General features: G+C 48.2%; 1 protein-coding gene across 3 annotated transcripts in view; it reads left to right on the forward strand.

Moving 5' to 3' along the window:
• Nucleotides 1-19,580, forward strand: part of ST8SIA5 (ST8 alpha-N-acetyl-neuraminide alpha-2,8-sialyltransferase 5) — a 143,603-nt gene that overhangs the window by 86,106 nt on the left and 37,917 nt on the right. For all 3 annotated transcript variants that reach the window (XM_063958497.1, XM_063958488.1, XM_063958507.1), the window contains one exon: nt 15,611-15,703. In XM_063958497.1, the coding sequence (XP_063814567.1) occupies nt 15,611-15,703 (93 nt within the window). The remainder of the gene's footprint in view (nt 1-15,610; nt 15,704-19,580) is intronic.

The following is a 19,580-nucleotide window of genomic DNA, read 5'->3' on the forward strand; positions in this document are numbered from 1 at the left end:
ATTGCAGCGTACATACACGTCTGACCGTGTTCACTATCCGCACTGATTGCAGCGTACATACACGTCTGACCGTGTTCACTATCCGCACTGATTGCAGCGTACATACACGTCTGACCGTGTTCACTATCCGCACTGATTGCAGCGTACATACACGTCTGACCGTGTTCACTATCCGCACTGATTGCAGCGTATATACACGTCTGACCGCGTTCACTACCCGCATTGATTGCAGCGTACATACACATCTGACCATGTTCACTATCAGCAATGATTTCAGCGTACATACACGTCTGACCGTGTTCACTATCCGCACTGATTTCAGCGTACATACACATCTGACCGTGTTCACTATCCGCACTGATTGCAGCGTACATACACATCTGACCGTGTTCACTATCCGCACTGATTGCAGCGTACATACACATCTGACCGTGTTCACTATCCGCACTGATTGCAGCGTACATACACATCTGACCGTGTTCACTATCCGCAATGATTTCAGCGTACATACACATCTGACCGTGTTCACTATCCGCACTGATTGCAGCTTACATACACGTCTGACCGTGTTCACTATCCGCACTGATTTCAGCGTACATACACATCTGACTGTGTTCACTATCCGCACTGATTGCAGCGTATATACACGTCTGACCGTGTTCACTATCCGCACTGATTGCAGCGTACATACACGTCTGACCGTGTTCACTATCCGCACTGATTTCAGCGTACATACACATCTGACTGTGTTCACTATCCGCACTGATTGCAGCGTATATACACATCTGACTGTGTTCACTATCCGCACTGATTGCAGCGTATATACACGTCTGACCATTTTCACTATCCACACTGATTGCAGCGTACATACACATCTGACCGTGTTCACTATCCGCACCGATTGCAGCGTACATACACGTCTGACCATGTTCACTATCCGCAATGATTTCAGCGTACATACACGTCTGACCGTGTTCACTATCCGCACTGATTTCAGCGTACATACACATCTGACTGTGTTCACTATCCGCACTGATTGCAGCGTATATACACGTCTGACCGTGTTCACTATCCGCACTGATTGCAGCGTACACACATGTCTGACCATTTTCACTATCCACACTGATTGCAGCGTACATACACATCTGACCGTGTTCACTATCCGCACCGATTGCAGCGTACATACACATCTGACCGTGTTCACTATCCGCAATGATTTCAGCGTACATACACATCTGACCGTGTTCACTATCAGCACTGATTGCAGCGTACATACACATCTGACCTAGGGGGTCATTCCGAGTTGTTCGCTCGGTAAAAATCTTCGCATCGCAGCGATTTTCCGCTTAATGCGCATGCGCAATGTCCGCACTGCGACTGCGCCAAGTAAATTTGCTATGCAGTTAGGAATTTTACTCACGGCTTTTTCATCGTTCTGGCGATCGTAATGTGATTGACAGGAAATGGGTGTTACTGGGCGGAAACAGTCCGTTTTATGGGCGTGTGGGAAAAAACGCTACGGTTTCCGGAAAAAACGCAGGAGTGGCCGGAGAAACGGGGGAGTGTCTGGGCGAACGCTGGGTGTGTTTGTGACGTCAAACCAGGAACGACAAGCACTGAAATGATCGCAGATGCCGAGTAAGTCTGGAGCTACTCAGAAACTGCTACGAGGTGTGTAATCGCAATATTGCGAATACATCGTTCGCAATTTTAAGAAGCTAAGATTCACTCCCAGTAGGCGGCGGCTTAGCATGAGCAAATCTGCTAAAATCCGCTTGCGAGCGAACAACTCGGAATGACCCCCCGTGTTCACTATCCGCAATGATTTCAGCGTACATACACATCTGACCGTGTTCACTATCCGCAATGATTTCAGCGTACATACACATCTGACCGTGTTCACTATCCGCAATGATTTCAGCGTACATACACATCTGACCGTGTTCACTATCTGCACTGATTGCAGCGTACATACACATCTGACCGTGTTCACTATCCGCACTGATTGCAGCGTACATACACGTCTGACCGTGTTCACTATCCGCACTGATTGCAGCGTATATACACGTCTGACCATGTTCACTATCCGCAATGATTTCAGCGTACATACACGTCTGACCGTGTTCACTATCCGCACTGATTCCAGCGTACATACACGTCTGACCGTGTTCACTATCTGCACTGATTGCAGCGTACATACACGTCTGACCATGTTCACTATCCGCAATGATTGCAGCTTATATACACGTCTGACTGTGTTCACTATCCGCACTGATTGCAGCGTACATACACATCTGACCGTGTTCACTATCCGCACTGATTTCAGCGTACATACACGTCTGACCGTGTTCACTATCCGCACTGATTGCAGCGTACATACACATCTGACCGTGTTCACTATCCGCACTGATTGCAGCGTACATACACGATTCATCGTGTTCACTATCCGCACTGATTGCGTCGTATATACACATCTGACCGTGTTCACTATCCGCACTGATTGCATCGTATATACACGTCTGACCATGTTCACTATCCGCACTGATTGCAGCGTATATACACGTCTGACCGTGTTCACTATCCGCACTGATTGCAGCGTACATACACATCTGACTGTGTTCACTATCCGCACTGATTGCAGCGTACATACACATCTGACCGTGTTCACTATCTGCACTGATTGCAGCGTACATACACGTCTGACCGTGTTCACTATCCGCACTGATTGCAGCGTATATACACGTCTGACCGTGTTCACTATCCGCACTGATTGCAGCGTACATACACGTCTGACCGTGTTCACTATCCGCACTGATTGCAGCGTATATACACGTCTGACCGCGTTCACTACCCGCACTGATTGCAGCGTACATACACATCTGACCATGTTCACTATCCGCAATGATTTCAGCGTACATACACGTCTGACCGTGTTCACTATCCGCACTGATTTCAGCGTACATACACATCTGACCGTGGCCCTCATTCCGAGTTGTTCGCTCGCAAGGCGAATGTAGCAGAGTTACACACGCTAAGCCGCCGCCTACTGGGAGTGAATCTTAGCTTCTTAAAATTGCGACCGACGTAGGCGCAATATTGCGATTACAAACGAGATAGCAGTTTCTGAGTAGCTTCAGACTTACTCTGCCTGTGCGATCAGTTCAGTGCTTTTCGTTCCTGGCTGACGTCATAAACACACCCAGCGTTCGCCCAGGCACTCCCACCGTTTCTCCGGCCACTCCTGCGTTTTTTCCGGAAACGGTAGCGTTTCCTGCCACACGCCCCTAAAACGCCGTGCATCCGCCCAGTAACACCCATTTCCTGTCAATCACAATGCGAACGTCGGAGCGATGAAAATGCCGTGAGTAAACTTACTTTCTTCATAGTAAAGTTACTTGGCGCAGTCGCAGTGCGAACATTGCGCATGCGCACTAAGAGAATTCTCACTGCGATGCGATGAAAAACTCCGAGCGAACAACTCGGAATGAGGGCCCGTGTTCACTATCCGCACTGATTGCAGCGTACATAAACATCTGACCATGTTCACTATCCGCACTGATTGCAGCGTACATACACATCTGACCGTGTTCACTATCCGCACTGATTGCAGCGTACATACACATCTGACCATGTTCACTATCCGCAATGATTTCAGCGTACATACACATCTGACCGTGTTCACTATCCGCACTGATTGCAGCGTACATACACGTCTGACCGTGTTTACTAGCCGCACTGATTGCAGCATACATACACGTCTGACCGTGTTCACTATCCACACTGATTGCAGCATACATACACGTCTGACCATGTTCACTATCCGCAATGATTTCAGCGTACATACACGTCTGACCGTGTTCACTATCCGCACTGATTTCAGCGTACATACACATCTGACTGTGTTCACTATCCGCACTGATTGCAGCGTACATACACATCTGACCAAGGCCCTCATTCCGAGTCGTTCGCTCGGTAATTTTCATCGCATCGCAGTGAAATTCCGCTTAGTACGCATGCGCAATATTCGCACTGCGACTGCGCCAAGTAATTTAACAATGAAGATAGTATTTTTACTCACGGCTTTTTCTTCGCTCCGGCGATCGTAGTGTGATTGACAGGAAATGGGTGTTACTGGGCGGAAACACGGCGTTTTATGGGCGTGTGGATAAAAACGCTACCGTTTCCGGAAAAAACGCAGGAGTGGCCGGAGAAACGGGGGAGTGTCTGGGCGAACGCTGGGTGTGTTTGTGACGTCAAACCAGGAACGACAAGCACTGAACTGATCGCAGATGCCAAGTAAGTCTGAAGCTACTCTGAAACTGCTAAGTAGTTTGTAATCGCAATATTGCGAATACATCGGTCGCAATTTTAAGAAGCTAAGATTCACTCCCAGTAGGCGGCGGCTTAGCGTGTGTAACTCTGCTAAAATCGCCTTGCGAGCGATCAACTCGGAATGAGGGCCCATGTTCACTATCCGCACTGATTGCAGCGTATATACACGTCTGACCGTGTTCACTATCCGCACTGATTGCAGCGTACATACACATCTGACCATGTTCACTATCCGCACCGATTGCAGCGTACATACACATCTGACCGTGTTCACTATCCGCACTGATTGCAGCGTACATACACATCTGACCGTGTTCACTATCCGCAATGATTTCAGCGTACATACACATCTGACCGTGTTCACTATCCTCACTGATTGCAGCGTACATACACGTCTGACCGTGTTCACTATCCTCACTGATTGCAGCGTATATACACATCTGACTGTGTTCACTATCCGCACTGATTGCAGAGTACATACACATCTGACCGTGTTCACTATCCGCACTGATTGCAGCGTACATACACGTCTGACTGTGTTCACTATCTGCACTGATTGCAGCGTATATACACGTCTGACCGCGTTCACTACCCGCACTGATTGCAGCATACATACACGTCTGACCATGTTCACTATCCGCAATGATTTCAGCGTACATACACGTCTGACCGTGTTCACTATCCGCACTGATTTCAGCGTACATTCACGTCTGACCGTGTTCACTATCCACACTGATTGCAGCGTACATACACATCTGACTGTGTTCACTATCCGCACTGATTGCAGCGTACATACACATCTGACCATGTTCACTATCCACACTGATTGCAGCGTACATACACATCTGACCGTGTTCACTATCCACACTGATTGCGTCGTATATACACATCTGGCCGTGTTCACTATCCACACTGATTGCAGCGTACATACACATCTGACCGTGTTCACTATCCGCACTGATTGCAGCGTACATACACGTCTGACCGTGTTCACTATCCGCACTGATTGCAGCGTATATACACGTCTGACCGTGTTCACTATCTGCACTGATTGCAGCGTACATACACATCTGACCGTGTTCACTATCCGCACTGATTGCAGCGTACATACACGTCTGACCGTGTTCACTATCCGCACTGATTGCAGCGTATATACACATCTGACCATGTTCACTACCCGCACTGATTGCAGCATACATACACGTCTGACCGTGTTCACTATCCGCACTGATTGCAGCGTATATACACGTCTGACCGTGTTCACTATCTGCACTGATTGCAGCGTACATACACATCTGACCGTGTTCACTATCCGCACTGATTGCAGCGTACATACACGTCTGACCGTGTTCACTATCCGCACTGATTGCAGCGTATATACACGTCTGACCGCGTTCACTACCCGCACTGATTGCAGCATACATACACGTCTGACCGTGTTCACTATCCGCACTGATTGCAGCGTACATACACATCTGACCGTGTTCACTATCCGCACTGATTGCAGCGTACATACACGTCTGACCGTGTTCACTATCCTCACTGATTGCAGCGTATATACACATCTGACTGTGTTCACTATCCGCACTGATTGCAGCGTACATACACATCTGACCGTGTTCACTATCCGCACTGATTGCAGCGTACATACACATCTGACCGTGTTCACTATCCGCACTGATTGCAGCGTACATACACGTCTGACCGTGTTCACTATCCGCACTGATTGCAGCGTATATACACGTCTGACCGCGTTCACTACCCGCACTGATTGCAGCATACATACACGTCTGACCGTGTTCACTATCCGCACTGATTGCAGCGTACATACACATCTGACCGTGTTCACTATCCGCACTGATTGCAGCGTACATACACGTCTGACCGTGTTCACTATCCACACTGATTGCAGCGTATATACACGTCTGACCGTGTTCACTATCCGCACTGATTGCAGCGTACATACACATCTGACCGTGTTCACTATCCGCACTGATTGCAGCGTACATACACGTCTGACCGTGTTCACTATCCGCAATGATTTCAGCGTACATACACGTCTGACCGTGTTCACTATCCACACTGATTGCAGCGTACATACACGTCTGACCGTGTTCACTATCCGCAATGATTTCAGCGTACATACACATCTGACCGTGTTCACTATCGTCACTGATTGCAGCGTACATACACGTCTGACCGTGTTCACTATCCGCACTGATTGCAGCGTACATACACATCTGACCATGTTCACTATCCGCAATGATTGCAGCGTACATACACGTCTGACCATGTTCACTATCCGCAATGATTTCAGCGTACATACACGTCTGACCGTGTTCACTATCCGCACTGATTTCAGCGTACATTCACGTCTGACCGTGTTCACTATCCACACTGATTGCAGCGTACATACACGTCTGACCGTGTTCACTATCCACACTGATTGCAGCGTACATACACGTCTGACCGTGTTCACTATCCACACTGATTGCAGCGTACATACACGTCTGACCGTGTTCACTATCCGCAATGATTTCAGCGTACATACACATCTGACCGTGTTCACTATCCTCACTGATTGCAGCGTACATACACGTCTGAGCGTGTTCACTATCCTCACTGATTGCAGCGTATATACACATCTGACTGTGTTCACTATCCGCACTGATTGCAGCGTACATACACATCTGACCGTGTTCACTATCCGCACTGATTGCAGCGTACATAAACATCTGACCGTGTTCACTATCCGCACTGATTGCAGCGTACATACACGTCTGACCGTGTTCACTATCCACACTGATTGCAGCGTACATACACGTCTGACCGTGTTCACTATCCGCACTGATTGCAGCGTATATACACGTCTGACCGTGTTCACTATCCTCACTGATTGCAGCGTACATACACGTCTGACGATGTTCACTATCCTCACTGATTGCAGCGTATATACACATCTGACTGTGTTCACTATCCGCACTGATTGCAGCGTACATACACATCTGACCGTGTTCACTATCCGCACTGATTGCAGCGTACATATACATCTGACCGTGTTCACTATCCGCACTGATTGCAGCGTACATACACGTCTGACCGTGTTCACTATCCGCACTGATTGCAGCGTATATACACGTCTGACCGCGTTCACTACCCGCACTGATTGCAGCATACATACACGTCTGACCATGTTCACTATCCGCAATGATTTCAGCGTACATACACGTCTGACCGTGTTCACTATCCGCACTGATTTCAGCGTACATACACGTCTGACCGTGTTCACTATCCTCACTGATTGCAGCGTATATACACATCTGACCGTGTTCACTATCCGCACTGATTGCAGCATACATACACATCTGACCGTGTTCACTATCCGCACTGATTGCAGCGTACATACACATCTGACCGTGTTCACTATCCGCACTGATTGCAGCGTACATACACGTCTGACCGTGTTCACTATCCGCACTGATTGCAGCGTACATACACGTCTGACCGTGTTCACTACCCGCACTGATTGCAGCATACATACACGTCTGACCATGTTCACTATCCGCAATGATTTCAGCGTACATACACGTCTGACCGTGTTCACTATCCGCACTGATTGCAGCGTACATACACGTCTGACCGTGTTCACTATCCGCACTGATTGCAGCGTATATACACGTCTGACCGTGTTCACTATCCGCACTGATTGCAGCGTACATACACGTCTGACCATGTTCACTATCCGCAATGATTTCAGCGTACATACACGTCTGACCGTGTTCACTATCCGCACTGATTGCAGCGTACATACACGTCTGACCGTGTTCACTATCCGCACTGATTGCAGCGTATATACACGTCTGACCGCGTTCACTACCCGCACTGATTGCAGCATACATACACATCTGACCGTGTTCACTATCCGCACTGATTGCAGCGTACATACACGTCTGACCGTGTTCACTATCCGCACTGATTGCAGCGTACATACACGTCTGACCGCGTTCACTACCCGCACTGATTGCAGCGTACATACACATCTGACCGTGTTCACTATCCGCACTGATTGCAGCGTACATACACATCTGACCGTGTTCACTATCCGCACTGATTGCAGCGTACATACACGTCTGACCGTGTTCACTATCCGCACTGATTGCAGCGTATATACACGTCTGACCGTGTTCACTATCCGCACTGATTGCAGCGTACATACACATCTTACCGTGTTCACTATCCACACTGATTGCAGCGTACATACACGTCTGACCGTGTTCACTATCCTCACTGATTGCAGCGTACATACACGTCTGACCGTGTTCACTATCCACACTGATTGCAGCGTACATACACGTCTGACCGTGTTCACTATCCGCAATGATTTCAGCGTACATACACATCTGACTGTGTTCACTATCCGCACTGATTGCAGCGTACATACACGTCTGACCGTGTTCACTATCCACACTGATTGCAGCGTACATACACATCTGACCGTGTTCACTATCCACACTGATTGCAGCGTACATACACGTCTGACCGTGTTCACTATCCGCAATGATTTCAGCGTACATACACATCTGACTGTGTTCACTATCCGCACTGATTGCAGCGTACATACACATCTGACCGTGTTCACTATCCGCACTGATTGCAGCGTACATACACATCTGACCGTGTTCACTATCCGCATTGATTGCAGCGTACATACACGTCTGACCGTGTTCACTATCCGCACTGATTGCAGCGTATATACACGTCTGACCGTGTTCACTATCCGTACTGATTGCAGCGTACATACACATCTGACCGTGTTCACTATCCGCACTGATTGCAGCGTATATACACGTCTGACCGTGTTCACTATCCGTACTGATTGCAGCGTATATACACGTCTGACCGTGTTCACTATCCGCAATGATTGCAGCGTACATACACATCTGACCGTGTTCACTATCCGCATTGATTGCAGCGTACATACACGTCTGACCGTGTTCACTATCCGCACTGATTGCAGCGTATATACACGTCTGACCGTGTTCACTATCCGTACTGATTGCAGCGTACATACACATCTGACTGTGTTCACTATCCGCAATGATTGCAGCGTACATACACATCTGACCGTGTTCACTATCCGCATTGATTGCAGCGTACATACACGTCTGACCGTGTTCACTATCCGCACTGATTGCAGCGTATATACACGTCTGACCGTGTTCACTATCCGTACTGATTGCAGCGTACATACACATCTGACTGTGTTCACTATCCGCACTGATTGCAGCGTACATACACATCTGACCGTGTTCACTATCCGCACTGATTGCAGCGTACATACACGTCTGACCGTGTTCACTATCCGCAATGATTTCAGCGTACATACACGTCTGACCGTGTTCACTATCCACACTGATTGCAGCGTACATACACGTCTGACCGTGTTCACTATCCGCACTGATTTCAGCGTACATACACGTCTGACCGTGTTCACTATCCGCAATGATTTCAGCGTACATACACATCTGACCGTGTTCACTATCCTCACTGATTGCAGCGTACATACACGTCTGACCGTGTTCACTATCCTCTCTGATTGCAGCGTATATACACATCTGACTGTGTTCACTATCCGCACTGATTGCAGCGTACATACACATCTGACCGTGTTCACTATCCGCACTGATTGCAGCGTACATATACATCTGACCGTGTTCACTATCCGCACTGATTGCAGCGTATATACACGTCTGACCGTGTTCACTATCCACACTGATTGCAGCGTACATACACGTCTGACCGTGTTCACTATCCACACTGATTGCGTCGTATATACACATCTGACCGGGAGACACATCTAAAACGATATAGGAGCTTTCTCTCTCTTTAAGAAGGGGAGACGCAGTTGCTGGATCAACAGGAAATAATTAACATAGCCTGGGGCTGTTGGAATAATAATATCCGTCCTATTAGTGTCTGCAGAAGTGCTCAGTGCTAAAAGTAGTCAGGAAAATTCCTGTGAGCTGGGGAAGTGTGCGACGTGACCCTCAGACACCTAATTCAGCCAGAAGGTGCTTACACACCGAATATTATCATCCTCATCTTCCGGAGGTTATCCTGAGGTTACCATAGTATGGGGTAGATGTATCCAACTTGGAGAGAGATAAAGTACCAGCCAGTCAGCTCCTGTCATTATTCTAACAGCCTGTAACATGGCAGTTAGGAGCTGATTGGTTGGTAGTTTATCTCTCTCCAATTTATCTTTCTCCAAGCTTTCATAAATCTCCCTCATTGCCTGGGCCTTATTAATATGGTGAGAGCCGCCACTCCACTCACTCTACAGGTCACATTAAGACACTCTATCTTCCTCTGACCCCTAGTATCTGATTGGACTGCCTTGTCGTTTTACGGGATTGGTCTTGGTATACACTGGGTATATGATGTCAGGGGTCAGGGCCTCGGCCAGTTTAAACTCAGTCTGTGATTTATGGAATGTTATGAGGTGTGAGGTGAATGCCTCGCAACGTTTACACACGTGGAATCGGGATAAATAAACCTCGCTCCCAATAATCTGGATAAACTCTGGGCAGAATGTAACAGTCCGCAATATGCATGAACTGGCGATTACAGAGAGATTGTCACTGGATTTAAAAGAGCAATTCATTTAAAGACAATCCAACCTGGTTTTGCCTTTAAGCTAATTGCCGATTTAAATCTAGCAGCTGTGTCACAGTTTCCGCAAGTCGCAGGATCTTACTTATAGGCCCTACACACTGGTCGATCTGACTAAAAGATATGAACGATCTCGTTCATTAATGAACGAGATACCGTTCATATCTTACAGTGTGGAGGCACCAACGATGAACGATGCGCGGCCCCGCGCTCGTTCATCGCTGGTGCCCCGTCGCTTGTGCATGCAGGCTAATATGGACGATCTCGTCCATATTTGCCTGACTTCTATGGAGCCGGGTGACGGGGGGAGTGAAGGAACTTCACTTCCCTCGTCACTGCCCCCCCCCCCCCCCCCTCCCCTGCCGGTTCGCCCGTCGGCCGTATCCACCGTCGGGCAGCTCGGCGGCGAATCGTTAAATGTGTAGGGCCCTTTAGGTTCTCGGTCAGCAAGATCCAAAAGTGCCCTCTATGGGGTGAAAGTTAGCTCTGCTGAAGTGGGACATTTGGGGGGTATCAATGATGGAGACCACAGAAGAGGGATTTGGGGAAGCTGTTTGCTGGCATGAACCAGTAAATCTTTTCTCAGGCAGTGATAGCAAAGGGGCTGATTTTTATAACATAAAGCCATATTGCAAGTGGAAACTGCCTGGGATAGGGCTTTTCCTCACTAGAAAGGTACCTCAGAGACTTACACAGGGGGTGATTCACACCTGATCGTTAGGCTGCTAAAATTGTAGTCCTGCGATCAGATAGTCGCCGCCCAAGGGGAGTGTATATTCGCCATGCAAGTGTGCGATCACATGTGTACGCTGAGCAACTAAAAACCCCTCAGCGGACAGCTGCAAATCCGTTCACACCTCACTCACCAGTGAATGTTTTTACCAGTGTGTGCGCAGCCCAGGACTTACTCCTACAGTGCGATGAGAACTGGCTGATCGGGGCCGGAGATGACATCACACACCCGCCCTGAAAACACTTGGGCACGCCTGCGTTTCTCCTGACACTCCCAGAAAGCGGTCAGTTACCACCCACAAATGGCCTCTTCTTGTCACTCAGCATGTGAATGGCTGTGCGATTAGAATTTTCGCACCAGCCTGTCGCTGACCGGCGATACCATTTGTTGTTTGCCAACGCGCGTGCGCATTGCGGTGCATATGCATGCGCAGTTAATCGCTGATCGCCCGTTGTACGAAAACGCACAGCAGCAATCAGGTCTGATTCACCCCCACTGTCCACTAGGCCCAATTGCAGCCTAACTCTTCATCATGCCTGTAATCAATTAATCCTGTGTGAATAAATGTATGTATGTGCAGCAGGCCTGGCCAATCTGTGGCTCTCCAGATGTTGTGAAACTACACATCCCAGCATGCCATGCCACAGTTTTAGCATTACCTAATAGCAAAACTGTGGCAAGGCATGATGGGACTTGTAGTTTTACAACAGCTGGAGAGCCACAGGTTGGCCAGGCTTGATGTGCAGTATGTGTGTGTACATATGTATCTTGGTGTATGTGCTTGTATATGTCTTTTCTTCATGTCTATGCCAGTTTTATTATTTCTATGCATGTATACAGTATGTATGTATTGGGGCTTTTTGTGCATTATATGTGGGATAGTTGGATTATGGAAATTACCTCAGTTTACTTACTTTTAGAAGATTACCAAACTCACCTATGACATCTAATAGCTGTAATAATTGGCATTATCCCAATGGGTACATAGTTACATGAAAGATATAATTATGTTTGCCATATTATTTTATAAGTGAGATTTAGCAAAACTTGGAGAGAGATAAAGTACCAACCAACAGGGGCGTAGCCAGAACTTTGTGGGCCCCATAGCAGCATATATAAGGGGCCCCTGACCCAGAGCCGGCCTTAGGCATAGGCAAACTAGGCAAATGCCTAGGGCATTTGGTTTGCTTAGGGGCACCAGTAGATTCTGCTGATTAAAATGATATGCAGCATGCCTATATTCTGTGTGCAACTGTGGCTGTATCTAAATACGAAATGCTATATTGCAGTGTATTCTTGGAAATCACTGTAATGTAGCAATTCGTATGCAGATACAGCCACAATCACACACAGAATATAGGAATGCTGCATATAATTTTAATCAGCAGAAGCTGCTTGTGCATCCTAGCCACATAGTAATGCAAATATGATGCATTTTCATAAACAAAAGGCTCCCGACATTAGCAGAGCTGCCAGCTGACTCATGCCAGGCATCTCCTGCAGAACTAGCAGCGGTGCTAGGGGGCACCAGCCAAAATCTTGCCTAGGGCATCATATTGGTTAAGGCCGGCTCTGCCCTGACCCAATGCTTCTAGCGAGACACCTCTCAGCAGCAATTGTTAACTTTTATGCCCCATAATAGAGCCCTAGTTCATTTTCTGAACCATAGTAGAGCCTTAGGCCCTCATTCCAAGTTGTTCGCTCGCTAGCTGCTTTTATCAGCAGTGCACACGCTAAGCCGCCGCCCCCTGGGAGTGTATCTTCGCTTAGCAGAATTGTGAACGAAAGATTAGCAGAATTGCGAATAGACCGTTCTTAGCAGTTTCTGAGCAGCTCGAGACTTACTCCTACACTGCGATCAGTTCAGTCAGTTTCGTTCCTGGTTTGACGTCATAAACACACCCAGCGTTCGCCCAGACACTCCCCCATTTCTCCAGACACTCCCGCGTTTTTCCCTGACACGCCTGCGTTTTTCCGCACACACCCATAAAACGGCCAGTTTCCGCCCAGAAACACCCACTTCCTGTCAATCACACTACGATCACCAGAACAATGAAATTTCTTTGTTACGCCGTGAGTAAAATACCAAACTTTTTTGCAAATTTACTTGGCGCAGGCGCAATGCGGACATTGCGCATTCGCAGTTTGCGACTAATCGCTCCGTTGCGAAAAAATCTAACGAGCGAACAACTCGGAATGACCCCCTTAGTTCACAGTATTTCACATTGTCGGGCCACTAGTACACATTTGGGGTATTCCTGAGTTGATCGCAGCAGCAGCTTTGTTAGCAGTTGGGCAAAACCATGTGCACTGCAGGGGAGGCAGATATAACATGTGCAGAGAGAGAAAGATTTGGGTGGATTATTTTGTTTCTGTGCAGGGTAAATACTGGCTGCTTTTTTTTTACACTGCATTTTAGATTGCTGATTGAACACACCACACCCAAATCTAACTCTCTCTGCACATGTTACATCTGCCCCACTGCAGTGCACATGGTTTTGCCCAACTGCTAACAAGGGCCCTCATTCCGAGTTGTTCGCTCGTTCTTTTTCTTCACATCGGTGCTATAAGTCGCAAACTGCGCATGCGCAATGTTCGCAGTGCGCCTGCGCCAAGTAAATTAGCACAAAAGTTTGTTATTTTACTCACGGCTTTGCGAAGATTTTTCATCGTTCTGGTGATCGGAGTGTGATTGACAGGAAGTGGGTGTTTCTGGGCGGAAACTGGCCGTTTTAGGGGTGTGTGCATAAAAACGCTGCCGTTTCTGGAAAAAACGCGGGAGTGTCTGAAGAAACGAGGGAGTGTCTGGGCGAACGCTGGGTGTGTTTGTGACGTCAAACCAGGAACGAAAAGGACTGAACTGATCGCAGTGGCAGAGTAAGTCTCGAGCTACTCGGAAACTGCAAAGAAATTTCTATTCGCAATTCTGTTAATCTTTCGTTCACAATTCTGCAAAGCAAAGATTTACTCCCAGTAGGCGGCGGCTTAGCGTGTGCAATACTGCTAAAAGCAGCTAGCGAGCGAACAACTCGGAATGAGGGCCAAAGTCCCTGCTGCGATCAACTCAGAATTACCCCCCTATGCAACACATTACCCCAATTCACAGTTCTTCTAGTTCATCTTAATCCACACTATAGAGCCTCCACTTTATACTGTGCCACGATACAGTGCCGCAATTCATATTATGTAACATTAAAATGCCCTCCAGTTCATTTTATAACACATTACAATGTGCAGGTCCAGGGACATAACTAGATATATTGTAGGTCCCAAGGCACAAATTATAAGTCCCCCTGTGTACCACCCAATGGTGAAAAATGTATGTAACACAGGTAACTGTGACAGGGAAAGTGAAAGTGGCCCCTCTCAGCTCTGGGCCCCATAGCAGCTGCACTCCCTGCACCTATGGTAGCTGCGCCCTTGCCAATCAATCAGCTTCTGCCATTTTACAGAAAAATGACAGAAGCTGGTTGGTTGGTGCTTTGTCTCTCTCCTCTATCACTTTTCAATGCTTAGTACATCTGGCCTTTTACCTCTCTCTGCTCTATGTATCTCTAAGATTTGATAAACCTCCCCCTACATCTTTCACTCAGAGGCCGCGTTAGGACATAACGCATCCACGCCAGATAGTGGTTAGGGTTATATTTTTCATCACATACTTTGCTGAAACAATACTGACATCTTCTCTGTTTCGTTCCTCGATCTATGTTCCCTCCCCAGACATTTCTCCGCTCACAGGAGAGCGCCAGAGTTTTATGATGTGATGTATTATATCTGAACGGTGAATTCTCTTTGTGTTCTCATCTCATTGTCCTCACAAGTGGAGCTCACGCAGCCCAGCTTCTGATGTTTTGTAACTCTACTTCTTTTCAGATACTTTGAATTTTCCGAAGGTCCTTTGGATTTCAACTCTACAAAATGCCTGGACCTCCGGCAAGACCTCATGGCTGTGAAAGTTCTCTCTATGTAAGTGTGTTACAGCGCTGGGATGGCGACGCGCTTCTCTGCCATCCATGGGGGCGGATCGAAAATTATTTATGGAATATTGAACCTGAGATCAGTTGCAGAGAACTTTTAAAATGTTTCCGTTGAATCTAATTCTCTCTCTAGATGAGTTCCAATCAGTTTCATCAACATTTTCTGTCAGGATATTGTGTTCCTGGGTCTTTAGGGCCATGATATATTGGGGGTAATTCAGACCTGATCACTCACTAGTGTTTTTTGCAGCGCTGCGATCAGGTCTGAACTGCGCGTGCGTATACACCGCAATGCGCAGGTGCGTCGCACGGTTACAAAGCGGATCGCCGCTCAGCGATGGGTTTGTGCGAAGGATCCGTTCGCACAGGCGATCGCAAGGAGATTGACAGGAAGAAGGCGTTTGTGGGTGTCAACTGACCGTTTTCAGGCAGTGGTTGGAAAAAACGCAGGCGTGTCCAAGCGTTTGCAGGGCGGGTGTCTGACGTCAATTCCGGTCTCGGACAGGCTGAAGTGTTCGCAGCGGCTGAGTAAGTCCTGGGCTGCGCAGAGTCCCTGCACAAGATCTGCACATGCGTTTGCACACTTGCAAAGCGAAAATACACTCCCCTATGGGCGGCGACTATCTGTCCGCATCGCTGCAAAAAAAAAACTAGCGAGCGATCAGGTCTGAATTAGGCCCATTATACTGAGACCACTGAGGTGACAAAGTCAGAGATGTACGCAATGTTCCGATGTTTGTGGTACTGCGCTTGTACAGAATGGGTCCCGCGGTGTCACACGCAGTGCCCATTTAGCCGTTGGGGGGGGGGGGGGGCGGCGGTGTAGACTGTTTTACAAAATGAGGGAGTGTCCAAAGACGCAGCTGCTGTACGAACCGCGACCATGTCTGTATCAGGCCCCAAGTTGCCATTTTTTTCACTAGTTCGATCACACCGTAGTGGGTCTGTTTAGAGCCCTGGGGCTTTCACTGAATGGTTTGTAGTCTCGGGGAGGCGGACGCACCATTATTATAGTGACCGCCTTTCCCCGAAGCAGAGGATCCCCACAGGTTGTGTACTGTAAGTATGTTTAGCCTAACCTTAAAACTTCGCCATGTAGCGGACAGCTGCAAATCCGTTCGCAACTCACTCACCATCGAATGTTTTTTCTAGTGTGTGCAGTGTGTGTACCGCCCAGGTCTTACGCCTGCAGTGCGATGAGAACGGGCTGATCGGGGCCGGAGCTGACGTCACACACCCTCCCTAAGAATGCTTGGGCACGCCTGCGTTTTTCCAGACACTCCCAGAAAACAGGCAGTTACCACCCACAAACGCCCGCTTCCTGTCAATCTCCTTACGTACGCCTAGCGTTCAAAATTTTCACACCATTCTGTCACTGTTTGGCGTCGCGCCTGTGCATTGCGGTGCATTTGATAATCGAATGCGAATTCGCACAACAGCGATCGGGTCTGAATCGGGCCCTCAGTGCGCAGCAGCTGTGCGCAAATATGTAAATATCGCAGCCGCCGGGATTTGTGTTGAGATGCTCACTGGGGGCGCCTCATATTCACCGTATGAAAACGGGAACATTGATAGCCAACCTTCTGAGTTACCCCGGGGTCGCGCAGCATGGCGCTGGAGGCATGGTAACTGCGTAAGGGATTGCAGTCGCAGGATATGACACGTTCCCTAAAAGGGTCGAAACGCTCCTACATTTGAGTCGCCACTCCCCCGTTACTGCCCACAAGCCATCCCTGACTGTCAATCACTTTGCAAATACATTTTCTCTGCGATCGCTGTCACAAGACCATCCCAGCTCATGCGCAATATCTGTAGACTAATAGCAGAAAGGTGACTTTTATGAGTGACATATTTCTATGGTGCCGTTGCCTGAGCCGGGCATTTCATATACCATTAAATTAAAGGCCTTGGTCCATAGAGTTATGTGGCAAAACGTTCGCCTGCCATTTACAGTGCATCACCATTGTGCTCTGGAAAATGTGACAGTTGCTCAACTCTACCTGTGCAGCTGCTGCGTGACATTAAACATGTGACCTGCTGGGTGCCCTGGAACATGTGACCTGCTGGGTGGTCTGAGAACTGTGACAGTTATTTGCAGCCACCCACTAAGCAGAGACTTTCTCAAATTAGACTCCTAAGGGGGTGAAAAGGGGTAAAATGTTCCGCCCAGCAAACCTTTGCTTGGGCACATCAGCTAGTAATAATAGGATTTTAATACCTACCGGTAAATCCTTTTCTCTTAGTCCGTACAGGATGCTGGGGACTCCAAAAGGACCATGGGGTATAGAAGGGATCCGCAGGAGACATGGGCACACTATAAGACTTTGAATGGGTGTGAACTGGCTCCTCCCTCCATGCCCCTCCTCCATACTTCAGTTAGAAAACTGTGCCCAGGGAGACGGACATTTCGAGGAAAGAATTTATTGTTTAAACATGGTGAGTGTCATACCAGCTCACACCTCGAACCTGCCTCAGAACGTGGCATTCAATAGAACACCAGCTGACGGCATGGAAAAAACATACAGCAATATGCTGACCGAAAATGTAACACAACCTGTGTGTAACACGACCAGTAATCACATACCGCATGCCATGGCATAAATAACAGCAGCAACAGACTTGACTGAAAAGAAACACCACATGAGTGTAACGACAACCAATAACTGCAGACACAGTACACACTGGGACGGGCGCCCAGCATCCTCTACGGACTAAGAGAAAAGGATTACCGGTATTAAAATCCTATTTTCTCATACGTCCTAGAGGATGCTGGGGACTTCAAAAGGACCATGGGGTTTATACCAAAGCTCCAGACCGGGCGGGAGAGTGCGGACGACTCTGCAGCACTGATTGAGCAAACATGAGGTCCCCATCAGCCAGGGTATCAAACTCGTAGAACTTAGCAAAAGTGTTTTAACCCGACCAAGTAGCTGCTCGGCAAAGTTGAACCGCCGAGACTCCTCGGGCATCTGCCCCAGGAAGAGCCCACCTTCCTGATAGAATGGGTCTTCACCGACTTCGGTACCGGCAATCCAGCCGTAGAATGAGCATGTCGAATCGTATCACAGATCCAGCGCGCAACAGTCTGCTTAGAAGCAGGAACTCCAATTTTGTTGGGAGCATAAAGGATAAACAGAGCGACTGTTTCCCCAATCTGAGCCGTTCTGGCGACATAAATATTCAAAGCTCTGACTACATCGAGAGACTTCGAATCAGCCAAGGCTTAAGTAGCCCCAGGCGCCACAATAGGCTGGATCCTGTGAAACGCAGAAACCACTTTTGGCAGACATTGTTGCCGAGTTCTCAATTCCGCTCTATCCATGTGGAAGATCAAATAGGGGCTCTTGTGAGACAAAGCCGCCAATTCCGACACCCGCCTGGTGGACGCCAAGGCCAATAGCATGACCACTTTCCAAGTGAGACATTTTTACCCAACCTTTCGTAAAGGTTCCAACCAGTGTGACATAAGAAAACTGCAACACCACATTAAGGTCCCATGGTGCCACTGGGGCACAAATGGAGGTTGGATGTGCAGCACTCCTTTCACGAAAGTCCTAACTTTTGGAAAGGTGGCCAATTCTAATGGAGGCTAACTTTAGGTCTGCATCCACACCTTCTTGCAAAAAATGGAGAAAACGACCCAGCTGAAATTCCTCCGCAGGAGCCTTCTTGGATTCACACCAAGACGCAATCTTCCTCCAAATACGGTGGTAAAGCTTCGCCGTTACTTCTTCCCTAGCCTGAAACAATGTGGGAATGACTTCACCGGCCATACCCTTTCGGGCTAGGATATGGCGTTCAACCGCCAAGCCGTCAAACGCAGCCTCGGTAAGTCTTGATACATGCCCGGTCCTTGCTGTAACAGG

The sequence above is a fragment of the Pseudophryne corroboree genome, chromosome 1, assembly GCF_028390025.1.
Source record: "Pseudophryne corroboree isolate aPseCor3 chromosome 1, aPseCor3.hap2, whole genome shotgun sequence".
NCBI lineage: Eukaryota > Metazoa > Chordata > Amphibia > Anura > Myobatrachidae > Pseudophryne > Pseudophryne corroboree.